Raw genomic sequence first — 20,779 nt, 5'->3', positions numbered from 1 at the left:
ATAGATTAAAAACTATAGGCAAATTTGAAAAGATCCATCACTGCTCGGCATTTTGATAAAAACATATGCACCCGATGGTCATGAACATCGAAGATACAACTGGATAAAAATTTGATATTTTACTTACCACATCAACACCGAAAGCGTTGATCTGCAGCCGCCATTTTGATACCTGGCGAATAGTAAACCACGTCGATAGATGACGTCATTGGGCGGGAATTTGAATTGACGAAAAATATTCTAAGGCACGTTGCGCCCCCTCCTGATCAAAATTTCAACTTTTTGAAAATTTATAATTATATAAAATTTTTATCATAATATTAAAGCATATTGTGACTGATTCTGATGTGCCTAGGCTGAGATAGGCCAATTTCTTTTACGGCGTCTTGCTCGCAGGAAGTAGGTCGAATCGCGCTCATATTTGGTTTATGATCAGAGTTCACCAAGATCTGCAAATACTATAAATCTGAAGTGACTGGTTTCAGTCGTTACAAAACATCGGGGTACACCCCAAGTATGAACCTTCTAGGAGTCGTGGTTAAGAAACATGCCATTCTTATGTGAAAAGTTAACAACGATGACGATGGTTGCCACGGTTTTGTATAAGCTCCCCTGAAAGGTGAGCTAAAATGGTTACAGATGACAACGACAGACATCGGGTATTGTATAGAATCCCCTAGTGGGCAAACGCCAAAATATATATTCACCCATTGCAGCTTCCTTTGTTAGATCACTGTGTTTCTTGGAACAGTTCTCTATTGCTTCCCTCATTTCTGATACGCTTGGACGATTTTGTGTCTTGTGGAACATCTTGCAGGCATCAGATGTCTCCATGGTGCAGGGTCGGATCGTTTCTGTCCGTCCATGCTTGAAGGCAGATGTACTGCAAGATTCATAGGAGCCAACGAAATTGCCAAACTGCTTATAATATGCCATCTGAAATAAGATAGATCAAGCAATTTCTTATTCTTTTCACCAAATTTACTGCACCCTTTCGTTGCTGGCTATGCTTTTCCCCAATGCTGGTAAAACTCGAAGGGGTGACCTTTTTCCTTAAAAAAATAATGAAAGATACACCGTATGATGTTATCATTCAGACAACTGATGTAAAGAATACTTAATTACTTACTTAGGTGCAACATGATGGTTGCAGCTATCAAAATTGTGCGAGTGATTTTTGCCAGTGTCTTCTATCACTGGCGGCTTCTATCAAATTTTCACTAAGAGCATCTGCTGCACCATCTCACTTCACTGCTACAAGCCATTTGACACGTGTCCTACCACTTCTTCTCTCACCACCAACTTGTTCCAGGCACCACTTCAGCACCTTCTTGTGGAGTCTTGTCTTGTTTTGTCTTCTTCTGTACAGGCAACATATCCGTACCAGGGGAGACATCTCACTTTTAAGAAGAGGGAATGTGCCGGTAGGTTTGTTCTTCTCAGTGTCAGTACGGTCCAAACATGATGGAACCATCCAACCTTGAGAATGCGGCGAAGGCAGCCGCAATCAAAGGTCCCTGTCTAAAGTTTTTACCCAGGTTTTGGCCTCATAAAACAACTTAAATCACAGCACTGTAAATGCGTAGTTTGCATTGAAGACGTACACATGACTTCCACAGCCTTGGCAGCTGCCAAAAGGGGAAAAGACTTTACCAATCCACAAGCTGAACTCTATGTCCATGTCCTCCTGAATGTGTCTCTGATCCTAAGCATTCAAAGTGATCTACAGAGTCAATTTGTTCTCCATCGAGGTGAATGTCAGCCATTGTATTGCCAAAACCTATGACTTTGGTTTTCAGTTTGGAGTAACTGGTTTGAAACAGTCCTGTCCAATGGCATGTAGTTGGATTCCACCGATCCGCACCGGATTGGAAACAGTCCTGTCCAATGGCATGTAGTTGGATTCCACCAATCCGGTGCGGATCGGTGCATCACTCTGCAACGGACGAGGTCGGTGATCTATTGCGGAAAATGTGTCTTTCGGACTCGTTTTGGCATTAACGATCAATTTTAGGTAGGTTTGATGAAAATTCAAGAGCATTTGTAAACAAGAGGCCCATTGGCCTGGCGCTCAGCTGGATGACCTAATAATAATAACATAGGACTGAGGGTGTAAAGTAGTAAATATCGGCTTTATACTACTGTTTGAAGGTCAAGGGAACACATTATATCACTAAAATTTCCAATGCAGAGCTGCCAGCTGGATGAAATATGACTGAACTAATCATCCATGGTATAAATATTACAAGAGGCAACAGAAGATATCCCTAGTTCAGCATGTTGTATCGGTAGCTTTACAGACAAGAAGTGTCAGAGAGGATGTGACTTCTCCATGGACAACTGTAGTATGTCCAGGCTGGGTTGTACAGAACAAGGCTGTCTGTAATTGAGAGGTATCCTGATTTAACAGAGGTCAAAATAAATAGAAATGACCAGTTTGGGACTAACACCACTGTCTTTTTTTTAATAAGGTAGAGATTACAGGAGTCAACAAAATTAACTTGATTGAGAGAAATTGACCTGTCCTGCAGGTGATTGGAATTTACAAAGGGTCGTTTTTCATGACATTGTGCTCTACTGCGTATCCCTAGTAAGACGATCGGGAACCGATCTATTTTTTACTAGCATTATACCCGTGGCGCAGACAAGTTCAAATGAGCTATATCTTGAATAGATTGAATTGCGATGAAAATCTAATGCAATAAAGGAGCAATATCGAAGAGACGTTTTAATCAAGGCGTGCTGTATGCGTGCATAAAAAGCATATCAATTGGTCCGATAGAGATGATGAGGCAATGTTGATATGCCTCGTTCCTTAGTCAGCAATATGCCCCTTTTTTACGGAGAAGAAGAAGGAGAACCCAGATAGGCCTTCACATGTCGGCTTCCAAACGGCTCGAACCAACTGTATTATCACTACTATAACTTTAAAATGCCTGCTCCTCCTACATGTAGCAATGTCTCGGGCAAGGCACTTAGTCGACAGGCAAGCTAGAAGTTCAGCATCGTGAGCAGCTCCTTGATAAGGCCATGTCAGGTTCAGCGCACCTCTTCAGATACATCAAGTATTGAAAGCTGTGGTGAGCACATAAAGAGACCATGGTCACCTAAATTTGAAAATCCCTTCATAATCAAGGGCTAGCTCCGACTAAAACAGCACCAATAAACAAAAGACCACCAATTTGACCCCAGCTCCTAACTGCGGGAAAACCCAAGTCAAGCAACCAAAAGTACCAAAAATACATTTTTGTTTACATTTGAACTGCACACATGCGTTTGTTTACAATTTCATTTCCCGCGAAATCTCGAAAATCAGATGACCTGCAATCGTTGATTGAAAATAACATTAACCTTGGTTCAGCAGGTCAGCAGGTATACCGGCTGTTCCATTCATCCCCCTACAGCCAGCTGCTCAAAAGGTAATGTTATTCACCCCACAGGGAGTGCAGGTAATTGATTAAGCTCCTGTATAACTTTACAGCAATGGATTGGCTTCTGTGAGTGGTAAGGAGAATTGACAGTGTCCGATTAAAAATTCCTCATTACTGCTCCGCTGAAGTAAATTTTTGAACAAAACCAAGACGTTGCATCAGGGTAAGCCACCATTCATGCAAGGCAATCCAACGCCTCTAAGTGTGACTTTATTCGTCCCCCTTCCAGTATATTTATTATATAGATTTAGACCAGCAATGACGTCATTTCTGGTGATTCCCTACGTTGTCCAATGAGCGCTTTTTAAAGTGTGCCATTTAGCATGCATTAGCATGCAATGTATTTTATCAGCGCTGCCAATTGCTGAACAGAATGCTGTAGTTCTGTCAATTTTGAATCAATTTTTATGGGGGTAACATTATTGTGTTGCTTGGAATGTCTACTTTTTACTCATGTAAGAATCGTAGTACTAAAAACTAAAATGCAAACAGAATCATGCCGATTCACTGCACATACTGTGGGAATTCTCCACTTCAAAATAATTCGCGAACAGAACGTGCACTTCTAATATCGTTTTCACAGAATTGTGGCCAAATGTTCAAGAACTAATTTCTGAAAGTAGTCCTTAAAGACCTTATGACTACCAACTGAAAGGAAAACTGTTGCAAAATCAATCTTCCATCTTTAGACTGGTCACAGTGGGTATGCTGAAATATAGCCTGGTTCCTTGGCCAATTCCATGGGCAGAATACAACTGCGCAATTATATGTCATAGCCCGGGTGTATATGTATTAAGCGGTGATCCAGCTTAAAATAACCCCCTCCTAGCGAGTGAAAAACGCAAAAATCGGCTGCTCCAAATGCAAAATTTCAAATTTTAATGATTTCCAAACCCACCGCACCCCATTTCCAACCCTAAAACTGTTATCTTAAGCACCTCACCACTAAATACATATACTCTACACCCCCAAAAAGTAACACTAAAGTTCCTTAACACGAATTTTCTAAAAAACCTCACTAATAAAGGGTTAAAATCAACTACTCTCGCAAAAACGTTAGTCCCCAGAGTCACTACAAACGATATCCAACATTTCTAACATTTCCAGGTAACACACACATCAAAATAAATCGAAAAATCAAATGAAACGGCCAAGGGCCATTGTGCTCACCGTATAGATATTTGGTGGCTAGGAATTCATCCTGGTTAAGAAACATGCTACATTGTATAGTATATAGGTCAAACCAAAGTCGGTATGACATGTGATGTATCGTTGCTCGGAGTACCTACCATAAAAATATCATCAAAAACAAGTCACTAATAAACGAGATATTGCACTTTTCACCTATTTTAGTTTTGGCCTCCTAGTGGCCAATTTGAGTACCAGATCAGATCAAAATTCAGTGTCAGAGGCTACATGATGTAGGAAGTCATTGACGTAGGGAGTCATGTGTACCAAATTTCAAGTTCATAGCTTTAGTGGTTAAGAAACGTACAATAGTTCCACTCAAACGACCAATTTACGCCAATTGACCTCTGTGACCTTGAAAAGCAGGTCAAATCAAAAACTTATATGAGATGTGATGTATCCTTGCTAGGAGAACCTACCATGAAAATGTTATTGAAAACGAATCACTAATGAAACGGCCAGGGGCCATTGTGCTCACCGTATAGAGATTTGGTGCTTTGGAATTCATCCAGATTAAGAAACATTGTACATGTATAGTATATAGGTCAAACCAAAGTCGATATGACATGTGATGTATCGTTGCTTGGAGTATAAAGTACCATAAGAATATCATCAAAAACAAGTCTCTAATAAACGAGATATTGCACTTTTTACCTATCTTAGTTTTGGCCTCCTGCTGGCCGAGTTGAGTACCAGATCAGATCGAAATTCGGTGTTACATGACGTAGGGAGTCATGTGTATCAAATTTCAATTTCAAAGCTTTAGTGGTTAAGAAATGTGCCATAGTTACAATCAAATGACCAATTTACGCCATTTGACCTCTGTGACCTTGAAAACAAGGTCAAATTAAAAACCCGTATAATATAAAATGTATATTTGCTATGAGTACCTACAACAAAAGTTTTATCGAAAACAAGTCACTAATAAGCGAGATATCACACTTTTTAGATATCGACATTTGGCCCCCTGGTGGCCAAACAGAGAATCAGATCGGACCGAAAATCAGTGTCAGAGGTCAGCTGACCTAGGGCATTCTGTGTACAAAGTTTCAAGTTCATAGCCCTAGCAGTTAAGAAACGTGCCACTGTTAGGATACGACGACGACGACGACGACGACGACGACGGACACAGCGCTATCATATAGACTCCCCTTACGGTGAGCCAATAAGCGAGATATCACACTTTCTAGGTTTTCACTTTTCGCCCCCTGGTGGCCAAGTTGAGAATCAGACCGAAATTCAGGGTCAGAGGCCAGCTGACCTAGGGGGTCCTTTGTACAAAGTCTCAAATTCATAGCCTTAGGGGTTAACAAACGTACCACAGTTATGCTCCAATGGCCAATTTACGCCATTTGACCTCTGTGACCTTGACAAGTACATCAAATCAAAAACCCGTACCATACGTGATGTATCCTTGCTAAGAGTATCTACCATAAAATATTTACCAAAATCTAATCAGTAATAAGCGAGATATGGCACTATTCAAATTTTTGGTTATGGCCCCCTGGTGGCCAAGTTAAGTATCAAACCGGACTGAAAACCAGTGTCATAGGTCATCTGACCTAGGGGGTCATGTGTACCAAGTTCAAAGTTCATAGCTTAAGTGGTTTAGAAACGTGCCATAGTTACACACAAACGGCCAATTCACACCATTTGACCTCTGTGACATTGAAAATAAGGTCAAATCAAAAATCGTAGGATATGTAATGTATCCTTGCTCTGAGTACTTACCATAAAACTAAAAATTGAAAACACGTCACTATTAAGCGAGATATTGCACTTTTTACTCTTTTTAGTTTTGGCCCCCTGGTGGCCAAGTCGAGAATCAGATCAGACCGAAATTTCGGTGTCAGAGGTTATATGATGTATGGAGTCATGTGTACCAAATTTCAAGTTCATAGCTTTATTGGTTAAGAAACGTGCCACAGTTACGCTCAAATGGCCAATTTACGCCATTTGACCTCTGTGACCTTGACAAGTACGTCAAATCAAAAACCCGTATCAAATGTGATGTATCCTTGCTAAGAGTATATACCATAACATTTTTACCAAAAACTAATCTGTAATAAGTGAGATATCACACTATTTATGTTTTCAGTTTTGGCCCCCTAGTGGCCAAGTCAAGAATCAGACCGGACCGAAATTCAGTGTCAAAGGTCATCTGACTTAGGGGGTCATGCAAACAAAGTTTTGAGTCCATAGCCCTAGCGGTTAAGAAACGTGCCACTGTTTTAGAAATAGGATACGACGGACGACGACGACGGACACTGCGGTGTTGTATAGACTCCCCAACGGTGAGCCAAAAACACACCCCTCCCTTGCATCATATATTTCATTAAAAGTCCTGTTCCGATCACGCCACTCTATTAAACAACTAATACATATTAGATCCCACATTAAAAACCAATACCGCAGCTCTCACTACACGTTACCTATCCCCATTAATCATCACTGCAGCCACTCTGACTAATCAATTAAACACCCACCCATAATTGCTTTCTGCTTCATGTGGAACGAGCTGAGCTCTAAAGAGAGTTGGCACTCCATTTAATGAATCACTTAGTGCGCAGATGAATCGAAAAATATTTTTGGCGCGTCGGTCCTGCGCAAGAAATTTTCTGAAAACAATTCTCACGTTGAACCGGAAGTAGGAATAATTGATCGGTTCATTAACAGCCTAACAACCAATCGAAGTAATGTAACTAGGGAAAAGGTTGTATGTACCGGAAGTGAAGTCTGGAGCGCCCATCATGAGTAATTCCTCTACCAACCCTTTAATTCTTGTACACGTGATCTCTGAAAGGTATGGTAGAGGAATTTACTGAACACGATTGATTAATTTAACGAATGCAATTCATATAAAATAACTGGTTATTTTTTGCCCGACATTATCAAGTGAGGTATCGTTTGAAAGGGAATTACAAGATCTATAACCTCCTTTCATCAACATTGGTGTTATTTTATTCCATGAGGAGTATAGATGGGGCTTTATTCAGGGGTTAATTTTCCCTCGGGCACTCCACTGAAACCACTGATTCCTTCGAAACTACTGTCTGCATTTTAATTGGAGAAAACCTACATAAAAATATTCCAGCAGTTAATGTAACAGGTATAACCAACCACCAATAATTAAATTTACTATTGGAAGACTCAGACTTATGCTGTTCATAGTCTACTACATCTCTCTTGGTAATACCTTCAGAAGTTGGAGCTGGTGGTAATTCTTTGATAATTTTTCCAGAATACGATCCATCTTTTTTTTCTTTAGCTCACTGGAATGCTTTCCTAATTCACGAGACCAAGCAATTTGCTTAGGTGATCTTCGTTTTTTTAGGAACTGAAGTAGATGGTAGATTAGATTCAGAGGCTGTTACATCTTTCCCTTTGGAGTTGTTCGCCGGAACTTCGTTCACAGTTGTCCACTCTGCATTTATTTCCCGAAAATTTGCTGTATCTATTGGCTCTCGCTGTGTGTTCTTCTCGTTACTTCCTACGTTACAATTGCTGAGAGTGAGTAAACTAGTTGTGGCCACGGCCATAAGACCCCCCCAATTTTAAACTGAGAAAACCAGTCCACCTATCCAGCTCAGTCATCACGATGTAATCATTTCTAAGATCCTCGTACAGATTATCTCTATCACAATTCAGTAAAATCCACCCAGCTGAGGAGGAATAAGCTTTGATGGCCGTTTTGCTAAATGTGTCAATAACTCTGGAGGATAAGCTGCTTTGATAAATCCTGTGATACTTTAAAATTTATTTTTCTGACATATAGTCAAGGTCTTTAAAAGTGAATTGTTTCCCAGTGAATTATTTTGTCTTTCTAGTGGCAACTAAAACCTCTAGATCCCCCTTTGTGCATGTACCTTGTTCGGACAAGATTTGACTAGGGGTGACTGGGTTTTGACTGGGGGTTACACTAGTTTGTTGCCTAGTCTGATTTTTATTCATCTTCAGTTGATAGTTAGTTTGTCTGCTAGTCTGACTGCTAGTTGGAGTTCCCGCTGGTATTGAGGACACTGTGGCATCTATCAAATCTTCTCTGGAATCGATTTCTCTGCTCATTTAAGAACTAAAAATTATCTTGGAAATTCCAAACATAAAATCAGTTTTGATGACCTATTTTTTCTTAAGAGATCTAAAATTTCATCCCTTTGACATTTGGGAATTATGTCGTTTTCCTGTAATGCCACCTTCATTGAATCTTCATCTAGTCTGATTTTTATTCGTCTTTAGTTGATAGTTAGTTTGTCTGCTGGTCTGACTGCTAGTTGGAGTTCCCGCTGGTATTGAGGACACTGTGGCATCTATCAAATCTTCACTGGAATCGATTTCTCTGCTCATTTAAGAACTAAAAATTATCTTGGAAATTCCAAACGTAAAATCACTTTTGATGACCTATTTTTTCTTAAGAGATCTAAAATTTCATCCCTTTGACATTTGGCAATTATGTCGTTTTCCTGTAATGCCACCTTCATTGAATCTTCATCTTTGTTAAAAAACAGTATCAACATACAAATGTTTTCCCTAATATCCTTTACAATAGAGTTATATTTTGAACCAAAACCCAAGTAGTGATTCCATAAAGGCTTCCTGAAAATACCAAGTTACAAAGTTCGCTTGATTTTCTTTTACTGTCATGCAAATTGGCGCAATCATCAATAATGAAAAGTGTGTTTGAACCTTTGTAAACTTCCATGGCAGCAAGTAATGATTTATTCAGATTATTCTTAACAATATTGGGATCAATAATAATGAGATTTTTATCTTTTAAAATCCAATCTCGATTATATGTTTCATTGTGTGCAAAGGTTGGACAAAACAGAGTGATGTTTTCAAAATTTCCTTTGTAGTAAGTCTCCAACAAATCTAAGAAGAAGTGAGTTTTTCCACAATTTGTGCAGCCGGAAATAATGGCATTGAAAGGTTCGTAAATAAACAATGATGAGCTAGCAGTAGATAATGTCATTTATCAAAGAGATTTATTTCATTGGGTTCCGCGGTATGAGACCATTATCGTATAGATATTCCACAGATAAATTACCAAGAGTAACCACCAGACCAAGTTTGAGAAACTCATTGATATCGGCCTGGCTGGGGTCTCCAATTTTCATTTTTTAAAATCTTCTCATCACAATGCTGTAACCTACCATAATCCCCGATAAAACAAAACTTCTATAAAGCATGTTCACAATATCTTTCTTGTCAATTGTCTTCATTTATAAACCACAAAATTAGCCTAATTCATAACGCTCATGATTTGAGAATTTTGAACATTTAACTGTGCATCTGAAACGATAAATATGTGCATTTTGTACGGGCCTTTAGTCCCATCATTTGTGATAGCCAACTGAATTCCATCTTTTGTATTTTACAGCTATTCCACTGCCATGAAGATTATTGTCCCCCGTGGTTTTCAGATCAAGCCACAACCCAAAATAGTTCTCATCATCGTAATAATTTTTTCGCTTCTTCCCATTGATCTAACAATCTCATTCCTGCGGGGTATATTTTATTAGCCATTCCCTCAATCGTAACTTTCAGATTTGAAATTTCCAGGTTTTCGAATTTTTTCACTGTCTCTCGTGCCATCGTTGTGTGAGGTTAAAAATAGTAACAAAATTCCTTTGATGGATCTTTTTGGAAAATTTATATTTTCATTAATTATTGTTTCGTTTGTCCTCATGTTTATTATCTTAAAATGATCGATCCAATCGTAAAATACTGAAAATCCAGAATTATAATTATTTTGTAACTGCCCCGCAACTCTTTCATCTGTAACAGTGTTATATTCCATACATATATTTTTCAATTGATAATTCATATTCGCAGTTGTGGTTGTGAAAATTACATCCTCTTTTGGTGCCAAGGTCATGCTAAATATAACATCCTCCTGAATGGGAAATTTGTAAAACGGAGCGTGGGTTGAGAGCAAAGCAAAGTCAATCGGGATTTTGTACTTATTGTCAAAAACATCTTTCAAAGACTTCTCATTGCTGGTTTCCCCGGTGATGTCAGCTAAAGCTACCCCGGATCTAAGCTGTCTGAGGTTACTACTTTGGATTCCCTGAAATACTCGATTTTCTCTCTCCTCATTGGACAGCCATAGGTCTTTCTCATTTTTTACCCGATCTGGGATATCTGGTTTTGGTTTTGGTCCGGGAGGGGGGTTAGGAGGTTTTTTTGCTGATCTCAAGGAATTACTGATAGAAAGACCTAAGGTTGTGAAAAACATTATTATCGCAGCTACAAATGCTCCAATAGTTGGGCCATCCAATTTGAAGAGTAATTTTAATCTATCTTTCAGAGGTATTTTTGAGTCTGCTTTTTCAAAACATCTGTAACCAAACGTTTCATTCTGCTTGTACCGCTTTCCATTTCTCTGTCCAACTCAAATCATTCCCTTCTTTCCATATTAAATTCATCATTAACTTTATCAATTTCCTCTTTTAATTCTTGTTTTTCTTCACCAAAATTGTTTTTTATCGATTACATAATCTCTCTGTATATTTTCAAGTTTCTTTACATATTCCTTCAATTTCCACTTTCTCATCTTCTAGATCTTCAATCTGTGTACCTTTCATCAGTTGCATCAATTATCCTATAAAGCGTTTTACCAGGTTTATCAACAATATTCTCTACAAAACTGGTGTCTGCAATGTTTGTTTCCAGCGGGTTATTGTTTGCTGATGTGGATGGCTCAACTGGTTGGAGTTGCATTTCTATTTCTTCATCTGGGGTGTTTAGGAGTTTGTCTAGATCATTAAATGCTTTCGATTTATAGTCTTTTTTGTTAACAGAAGGCAAACTAAATTTTCCATTTTGCTTGGTTAGAACGATAAGTTTTCCTTCACGTTCTACAAACATTTGATTTGGAAATTCACTGTATCCTGGTTTCAATTTCAAAAGTTCACGTATACCAGCATCTGTGTGAGTCCACTATGTTCCTTCTAAAGCATCCCTAACATCTTTTTCGGTTGCAAGTCTACCAACTTTTCTTGTTGATGTTGGATTTGAAAAGTTTGTCTCCGTAGGTAACGGTTCATCTGGTCCAGTGCCGGTATTGTATTCTGACTCTATAAAACTAGTTTTAATTGGTGTATCCAATTCATTTGTAAATGTTTATCCGGGTCGTTCACTCAGTTCAAAATCATCACCCCCGCCCCGCCTTCATCCATTTAGATTAATTAAAATATACTAAGGGGTTAAATTTTACTTTTTTATTTCCCCCTTTTAACAGCTTTTAGACCTTCAATTAAACCATAGATTATTGAACTAACAACAATCATCACTAGGATGATAATATTTTCAGCCAGAAAACCAACAATAGCACCTACAGATTTCAGGATTAGTAAAACAATAGAACCAATAGTACCTGGAAGAGCTACAATTGACTTCTTAGCCAATTCTTTTAACCAATTAGCAAATTTCTTGAGTCCTTCCTTTACACTATTTGTAATGCTTAGTTCTGGTTCTGGAGGAGTTGGTCCGGAGGGATTCGGAGGTTTTCTCAAAGAATTACTAATTGAAAGACCTAAAGCCCACAGCACACCAGCCGCCAACTTTGGCGACAAGAAGCGTTCAGCTGACGCCTCTAGACGCCGAAGTTGGCAGCCAGTGGATCCCGGTCAGAGCACACCTGCCAAGAATCGGCGTCCAGTAGCGTCTTTTCCGCCACTATAGGCTGCCATTTTGAAATCATGTGACATCAAGACACATACTTATTGGCCATAGCCTCGCCGCCGACGCCAATTCAGTCGGCAATCTGTAGCACATCTGGCTTCTTCTTACGTTCAAACGCGGCGACACGCGTCAAAAATCAAACATGCTAGATATTTGGCGTTTAGTTGCGGCAAGTCGCGTTTGCCGATGCCGTTCGTAGCAGACTAGGGATTTTTCAGGCATTCAGGACTCTTGCGGTAAAAAATGCTTGTGAATGCCGAAGTTGGCGGCTAGTGTGCTACGGGCTTAAGGTTGTGAAAAACATTGTTATCGCAGTTACAACTGCTCCAATAGTTAGGCCTTCCAATTTGAAGAGTAATTTTAATTTATCTTTCAGAGGTATTTTTGAGTCTGGTATTTTAAGGTAGTCTCTCCAACTTCTCTTCCATCTTCCATTTTGTGATTCAGATTCACCATTAAGATATTTCAAATTTCTCTTTTCTTGGTCTAATTCTCTCTTTATTCTCTTCTTCTCAACAGGAACAGTTTCCTTATCATATTGTTCATCAAGTAGTGCAATCTTACTAATAATTCTGGATCTCGTTTCAGCCATCTTTTTCTCATTCAACCTTATTGTCTAGATTGTCTCTGGATGAACTTCCATCTGAACTTCCATCTGAACTTCCAGCGGAAGCTGACGCTCCACCATCATTGTTAATTTCACCTTCGATTACCATTGATACATTTGTTCTCTGATCTGTTGGTCTTCTGACTGGTTTGGAGGTGAAGGGCGTAACTCATGAACAATCGCCCGCATTTGAATTTGTTCGGGAGGTTCTACTTCTGTTTCATGGCCACCACCTTCTAGTCTATTTAAGAAAGTAGCATCATCTTTTCTCCCTTGTTCTTTCTTTTTAGTTTCAACTTCTTGTCTTCTCCTATCAACGTACAGACCTTCATCTTTGAAATAAACATTAACCCTTTCACTGCCGGTAGCATCTAATTTTTAGCTACCTCACCTGCCGGTAGGTTTCTTTGTTTTAACATGATTTTGAGTATGGATATTTCTCCACCCTGTAGAGAGAAAGCCTCTGGAGATAGAGCAAAACAATGTATATAAAAGTTGTTCAGTGTTGCCTAATCTTCAAAATGGGACCATAATTTGCCCTAATTTGCATACCACCATCTTGAATTTATAATGAGGACGACAATTTTTTTGAAAAAACTATGTAATTGGCAAAACACAATATACACACTCTCAGTATCGCTAATTTGTTCATCATTTACATCAAAGTCAGGATCTAAATCATCATCATCGACGAACTCCTCACCAGAGTCCGATTCGTTCACTTTATCCAGCTCATCAAGGACCTCAGACACAGTCAGTTTCTTCTTGGTCATTTTGGCTTCAAATTACTCGATAAACTTCCAAACATCGAAATATAAAACCCTCCGCCATGTTTTGCTGAACCATCTATACTACCGCGCCATCTATCAAACTTTAAGCTAACCACGCTCAATAACGAAATTTCAATGGTTTTATAGTGTATGGATAATTGTCGCATAAGTGCGCCTCCGGCAGTAAAGGGAATAATATTGATTGTCGCAGAAGTGCGCCTCCGGCAGTGAAAGGGTTAAGTTCATCTAATTTTCTCAACGCTGAGTCACCACCATTAAATCCATTAATTGTAGATCCCGACAGTAGATAACCTTTACTAGTCGTAATCCTAACCCAAACACTTTTCCCCTTATAATGCCCCATCATGTAAAGAGTTTCAGAATTAATATTTCTTAAGTAATCAATATAATCCCATATTAAACTCTCATCTTGAGCCCAATCAAGTTCTGCTGCAGTAAAAACAATATTAGATAGCTTCTTTAATCCTTTTGGGGTAAACCTAAAATTGTTGGTGTTGGTGAAATTTTTATGATTTAGAACTTTCTCTTTACCAATTCTGAGTTCCCGCGCACTATCAAATCCCATCATCTCATCCAGACTACCTCTCAATTGTTCAGCCTCATCTTCAACTTCTTGGTCCAAAGAAACATCATAGGTTTCAGAGGGGGGTAGCAGAAAATGAGGTTTCTGCAGTTAAACAAGCACAGCGTTGAACGTCGCTCGTCGCTGAGGGTGTGATCATTAAACGGGAGGGAAAAGAAGGGAGTGTTGTGGGTAAAGAAGTGGATTAGTATTAAGAGGCTTGAGCTTGGGGCATGGCATTGTATCCAAAAAGAAATGACAATGAAGGATAACTGTACATATGACTTCACAACCGAATTCAGTCGTGGCTTTAATTCAAGGTCACTTGTAAGTCATTATCGGTTCATATTCTTTCTTGTAAAATGCTAGTTTTTGATGTGGATGGCACTGTTTATATAGCTTAGCCTACAAGGTGTACTCACAGTTTTAGTGTTTCGGGTTTTGGCCCCCTAGTGGTGAAATGGAGAATCACATCGGGCTGATTCTTCAACGCGACACACCTTTGACTCGCCCTCTATCAGCACACCAAATTTCAAGCCAAAATATGTTGTCGTTCAGAAGTTACAGAGCGGAAGGGAATTTTCATGGTTTTCAAGAAGCGCCGCCTATAGGGCATAAAAATGGCTGAAACTAAAAACTAGGGTAATATATTGTGTGTCTTTGCTAGCTTAGCCTATCATTAAAGTTTGGTAAAATTCTATTCATCATTTAAGGTGTAGTCAGTTTTTTGTGTTTCGGGTTTTGGCCCCCTATTGGTCAAATGGAGAATCACATCGGGTCGATTCTTCAACGCGACACACCTTTGCACTCTCATACATCATCCCACCAAAAAAGGAAAAAAAATCATCAACCGTTATGGAAGTTATTGACCGGAAGGTAATAACGCGACACACCTTTAACTCGCCCTCTATCAGCACACCAAATTTCAAGCCAAAATATGTTGTGGTTCAGAAGTTACAGAGCGGAAGGGAATTTTCATGGTTTTCAAGAAGCGCCACCTTTAGGGCATAAAAATGGCTGAAACTAAAAACTAGGGTAATATATTGTGTGTCCTTGCTAGCTTAGCCTGCAATTAAAGTTTGGTGAAATTCTATTCATCATTTAAGGCGTAGTCAGTTTTTGTGTTTCTGGTTTTGGCCCCCTATTGGTCAAATGAAGAATCACATGGGGCTGATTCTTCAACGCGACACACCTTTGACTTGCCCTCTATCAGCACACCAAATTTCAAGCCAAAATATGTTGTCGTTCAGAAGTTACAGAGCGGACGGGAATTTTCATGGTTTTCAAGAAGCGCCACCTATAGGGCATAAAAATGGCTGAAACTAAAAACTAGGGTAATATATTGTGTGTCCTTGCTAGCTTAGCCTACAATTAACGTTTGGTGAAATTCTATTCATCATTTAAGGCGTAGTCAGTTTTTGTGTTTCTGGTTTTGGCCCCCTATTGGTCAAATGGAGAATCACATGGGGCTGATTCTTCAATGCGACACACCTTTGACTTGCCCTCTATCAGCACACCAAATTTCAAGCCAAAATATGTTGTCGTTCAGTAGTTACAGAGCGGACGGGAATTTTCATGGTTTTTAAGAAGCGGCGCCTATAGGGCATAAAAATGGCTGAAACTAAAAACTAGGGTAATATATTGTGTTTCCTTGCTAGCTTAGCCTACAATTAAAGTTTGGTGAAATTCTATTCATCATTTAAGGCGTAGTCATTTTTTTGTGTTTCGGGTTTTGGCCCCCTATTGGTCAAATGGAGAATCAAATCGGGTCGATTCTTCAACGCGACACACCTTTGCACTCTCATACATCATCCCACCAAAAATGGAAAAAAAATCATCAACCGTTATGGAAGTTATTGACCGGAAGGGAATAACGCGACACACCTTTGACTCACCCTCTATCAGCACACCAAATTTCTTGATCGGAAGTGAATAACGCGACACACCTTTGACTCGCCCTCTATCAGCATACCAAATTTCAAGCCAAAATATGTTGTCGTTCAGAAGTTACAGAGCAGAGGGTATTTTTATGGTTTTCAAGAAGCGCCGCCTATAGGGCATAAAAATGGCTGAAACTAATGAAACGGCCAGGGGCCATTGTGCTCACCGTATACATCTTTTAGTAGGCAGGATCATGCTTAGTTTAGAGGTGAATATGGTGAACACAATCAGGCATGAAGACTTTTTTTAGATGTGTATTGATGTCAAGTAATAAGACAGGGCAGTATATATAAGTTTATGATCCAACCAATAATTGTCTATGACATCAACAAGACCAATATCGTGTGATTGCTGAGAGTCCCTGCAATAATAAATTCATCGAAAAAAAGTCATTAATAAGCGAGATATTGCACGTCCTACTTTTTCAGTTTTGACCCCCTGGTGGCCAAATCAAGAATCAGATCAGGCCAAAATTCGGTGTCAGAGATTATCTAATGTAGGGGGTTACATGTACCAACTTTCAAGTTCATAGCTTCAGCAGTTAAGAAACATAACATAGTTACACTCTAATGGCCAATTTACGCCATTTGACCTCTGTGACCTACAAAAGGAGGTCAAATCCAAAAATCGCAGGACATGTGGTGTATCCTTGCTAGAAGTCCCTGCCATAAAAATTTTATCGAAAACAATTCACTCAAATAAGCAAGATATTGCACTTCTTCCTTTTTCCATTATGGCCCCCTGGTGGCCGAATAAAGAATCAGATCAGGCCAAAATTCGGCATCAAAGGTTATCTGATGTAGGGGGTTATATGCACCAAGTTTCAAGTTCATAGCTTTACTGGTTAAGAAACGTGCCATAGTTTACACTCTAACGGCCAATTTACGCCATATGACCTCTGTGACCTTGAAAAGTAGGTCAAATTGAAAACCCGTACGACATGTGATGTATTCTTCCTAAGAGTACCTACCATAAAAATTTTATCGAAAACAAGTCACTTATAAGCGAGATATCACACTTTTTAGTTATCCACTTTTGGCCCCCTGGTGGCAAAGTTGAGAATCAGATCAAACTGAAATTCAGCACCAGAGGCTATGTGATATAGGGGGTTATATGTACCAAGTTTCAAGTTCATAGCTTTAGTGGTTAAGAAACGTGCCATAGTTTACACTAAAACGGCCAATTTACACCATTTGACCTCTGTGACCTTGAAAAGTAGGTCAAATTAAAAACCCGTACGATATATGATGTATCCTTGCTATGAGTACCTACCACAAAAATTTCATTCCAAACAAGTCATTAATAAGCGAGATATCACACTTTTTAGATATCTACATTCGGCCCCCTGGTGGCCAAATTAAGAATCAGATCGGACCGAAATTTGGTGTCACATGTCATCTGACCAAGGGAGTCCTGTGTACAAAGTTACAAGTTCATAGGCTTAGCGGTTAAGAAACGTGCCACTGTTTTTGAAACAGGATACGACGACGACGGACGACGGACGACGACGACGGACGACGGACACTGCGGTATCGTATAGACTCCCCTACGGTGAGCCAAAAACTAGGGTAATATATTGTCTGTCCTTGCTAGCTTAGCCTACCATTAAAGGGCCATATGGTACTGGTGACTAGTGGACAATCTGGAGGTTGTTCTATAAACACAGCATGTGGTATCTAACCTGACCTGATCTGCCATTCACAGCTGATGAGTATCTGTCATGCTATCTTGTGATGTCACTCCCACCAAATTTCCACATGGCTACAGTATTTATTGAGTGGTTTTGCATTTGAGCAGTGTGGTTATGTTCAGTTAGTTCAACAGCTTTTGAAATAGTTTGAACATGTGGCCAGACTTTCTTACTCATAACGCAAAGAAAGGTCAAGCAAATTGTCAGCTTCTTGCCTTGTTCATCAATGTAAAAGTTCATTGTTTTTTGTTTAATCTAATTTTCTTAAAATTGGACAAGAAGCAATAAAATCACATTACAAATTTACAGAAGTCAGTTGCCAGGGGGTACTTATAAACTTGCTATCTGAAGTTATTTATTCTAATCCTGTTGCATCAGGCTGTGCAAGGACACTGGTAATTAGCCGGACTGTACCATTTCTGGGTAAGATAGGTTAAATAACTGTTGTACTGAAGCCCTCAAAATTGCAGTAAGTTGAAATGACAACAATGGAAAGTGAAATGAACATTCTTGCCAGTAGTGAAGGGGTCCGGGATGTAGACCTAGGCCTGGAGAGATTCCGTGATGAGAACCGCCAACAGCATTCGAGGAAACGAAGAAGTACCAATCGATCGAGAAATGAGGCAACTGAGACGAAGAAAGCTCTTGTGAAAGGAGGACTGAATTTTTATTGCGCAAACGATGAAGAAAAGGTGAACTTTTTTAACAAAATGGACAGGATAATGGCAAAACTTGGTGGAGGGATATGTTCAGTGGTCTCCAACTATCAATTCCTGAATGAAGTGATTGACTTTTATGTGGAAAATAATGTGACTAACAATGAAAATGATGACGCTTCATCACCAACAATGACCAGCACAACTGTGCCTCAAGTAACACCCAGTTACCAGCTTTGTGCAAGAGAAGATATCAAGCAGCCACTTTTTGTCTGTACCGGGTCCTCTATCAGGAACTTGATTGGCAGGGTACAGACCCATTCCATAAATTGCAAGGGCAATCTGCACACGAAGGAGTTCAGAAGGGATGGTCACACAGCTTGTTTGACCTTAGCATGCCAAGGAACGGAGCAGCACAATCTCCACTGGACCTCTTCCCCACATGTTGAGAATGGTGCCAAGTTTCTAGTCAATGCGAGGCTAGCCCATGGCTTTTTTACATCAGGACTACTGCCAGTGCAATACACCAAATTCGTGGAAAGCTCTGATATTGGAGTGCTATCATCAGAAACCCTGAACAGATTTATGGACACTTATTGTCCGATTGTGCAGCAACAGGCTGAAGTGTCAAAACAAGATGCTATCCTCATGGAAAGTAGCCTTTCAATGGCAAATGGTGTAGAAGCGATAGATATTTCGACAGATGCTCGCTACTGCTGGCGCAAGAATGCCGAATTTAGTGATGTTGTTTGCCTTGGCGACCAGAGCCACAAGGTGCTCCACATCGCTACCATTTCGAAGACGGTGGATGATTCTGTGACACAAAGACATGAGCTAATCGGTGTAAAAGAGATTTATAAAGTACTCGATGACCAACAAGTTCCTGTACGTTATCACAGTCATGATCACAACAACAGCATAACAAAGTTTGTTACCGAGGAGAGAAAAGAAACACAAAACGCCGAAGACATCTGGCATACCACGAAGGGTATTGCCAAGAGTGTAAGGAAGATAACACAAGGCCCAAAAAAGGACATGGGGAAAAAATGGCATCAACAGCTAGCTGACAAAGCTGCGTCGATTAAGACGCATGTGTACTGGTGCATCAAAAACTGTGACGCAGATGAACAGAAACTGAGAGCTGGGATTGGTAATATCATTGACCATTATCAAGGCAACCACAGCAAATGCAGCAAAGATTCGCGATGCCAGGAGGAACATTACGAGCCCTCGAAGAAACTGATTACGGACACAGTCGCAGAGAAATTGCTAAAAGACTATCTCTACAAATTGGACATATATAAAAGACCCCAAAATTATGCTGGATCAAAAGACACACTGTACGTAGAATCATTCAACAACGCCCTCCTCCAATTTCACGACAAAAGGATTGTCTTTGGAGAGAGGTCCTACAAACTGAGGACAAATCTGGCTTTGATCGACTGGAACGCGAATGTTAACCGTGACCATACCTCCGTCAAATTTGTGTTTGATGCCAAGGCACCAAGGCGACAAGTGGGGAAGCCAGTATTGGTGAAAAAAACTGATGACTACCGTGATGAGATTCTGGATAGGTGGATGCACACATCCATGCACCCCCCAGGCTTGGACTGTCCCATTCATAGTCAATTTGGCGGGCCTGTTCCAGGTTCAAGTCAGTAGATTGTAGATCACACCATGGCAGAAGAATTGAAGGTTGTTTCCCTTGCACTTACTACTGAACAAAGGGAAGCTATACATGCTTTTTAAAATTTCTATAATTGGGACTATGTTGAGTTAGACCATCCTCCAAATGAGGAGAATCAAGCACTGCAAGATGATATACAGAATGAGGGGAATATTCAAGGAGATAATGATGAGCTGGAACCTTTGCCTGTGCCTGGTGGTGTAGTTGATCCACCCCCACCACAACCACAGGAGGAGGACCATGAACTATCCGAACCAGTTATTGCTCCTGTGCCAGGGGCAGATATGTGCCAACATTGCAATTCTTCTCCATGTGTGACTATTCATCCACAAAGATGGCTGGGAAATGGACAAGCACCCAGAAATGGAAATAATGTGATCAGGAAACAACTTTACAAAAATTTTTGGAAAATGATGGAGGACCGGGGATCCTGGAACCATCCTCTCTATATTGGCAAAAAACAGCAGATGCAACAGCAGTATATGGCAGATGACCCATCAATAGTTTGGACATATCGTGAAGTGATGCCAGATTGTGTTTTGG

General features: G+C 39.9%; 1 protein-coding gene across 1 annotated transcript in view; it reads right to left on the bottom strand.

Annotated features, from left to right (window-relative positions):
• The window catches only part of LOC135490653 (carnitine O-palmitoyltransferase 2, mitochondrial-like), a 221,037-nt gene that overhangs the window by 26,227 nt on the left and 174,031 nt on the right, over positions 1 to 20,779 (bottom strand). The window contains exon 13 of the mRNA XM_064775962.1: positions 708 to 936. Coding sequence (XP_064632032.1) covers positions 708 to 936 — 229 coding nt within the window. The remainder of the gene's footprint in view (positions 1 to 707; positions 937 to 20,779) is intronic.

This window comes from Lineus longissimus, chromosome 7, assembly GCF_910592395.1.
Source record: "Lineus longissimus chromosome 7, tnLinLong1.2, whole genome shotgun sequence".
In the NCBI taxonomy this organism is placed as follows: domain Eukaryota; kingdom Metazoa; phylum Nemertea; class Pilidiophora; order Heteronemertea; family Lineidae; genus Lineus; species Lineus longissimus.
The sequence above is the reverse complement of the archived record's forward strand: the minus strand, read 5'-3'. Positions and strand labels throughout refer to the sequence as shown.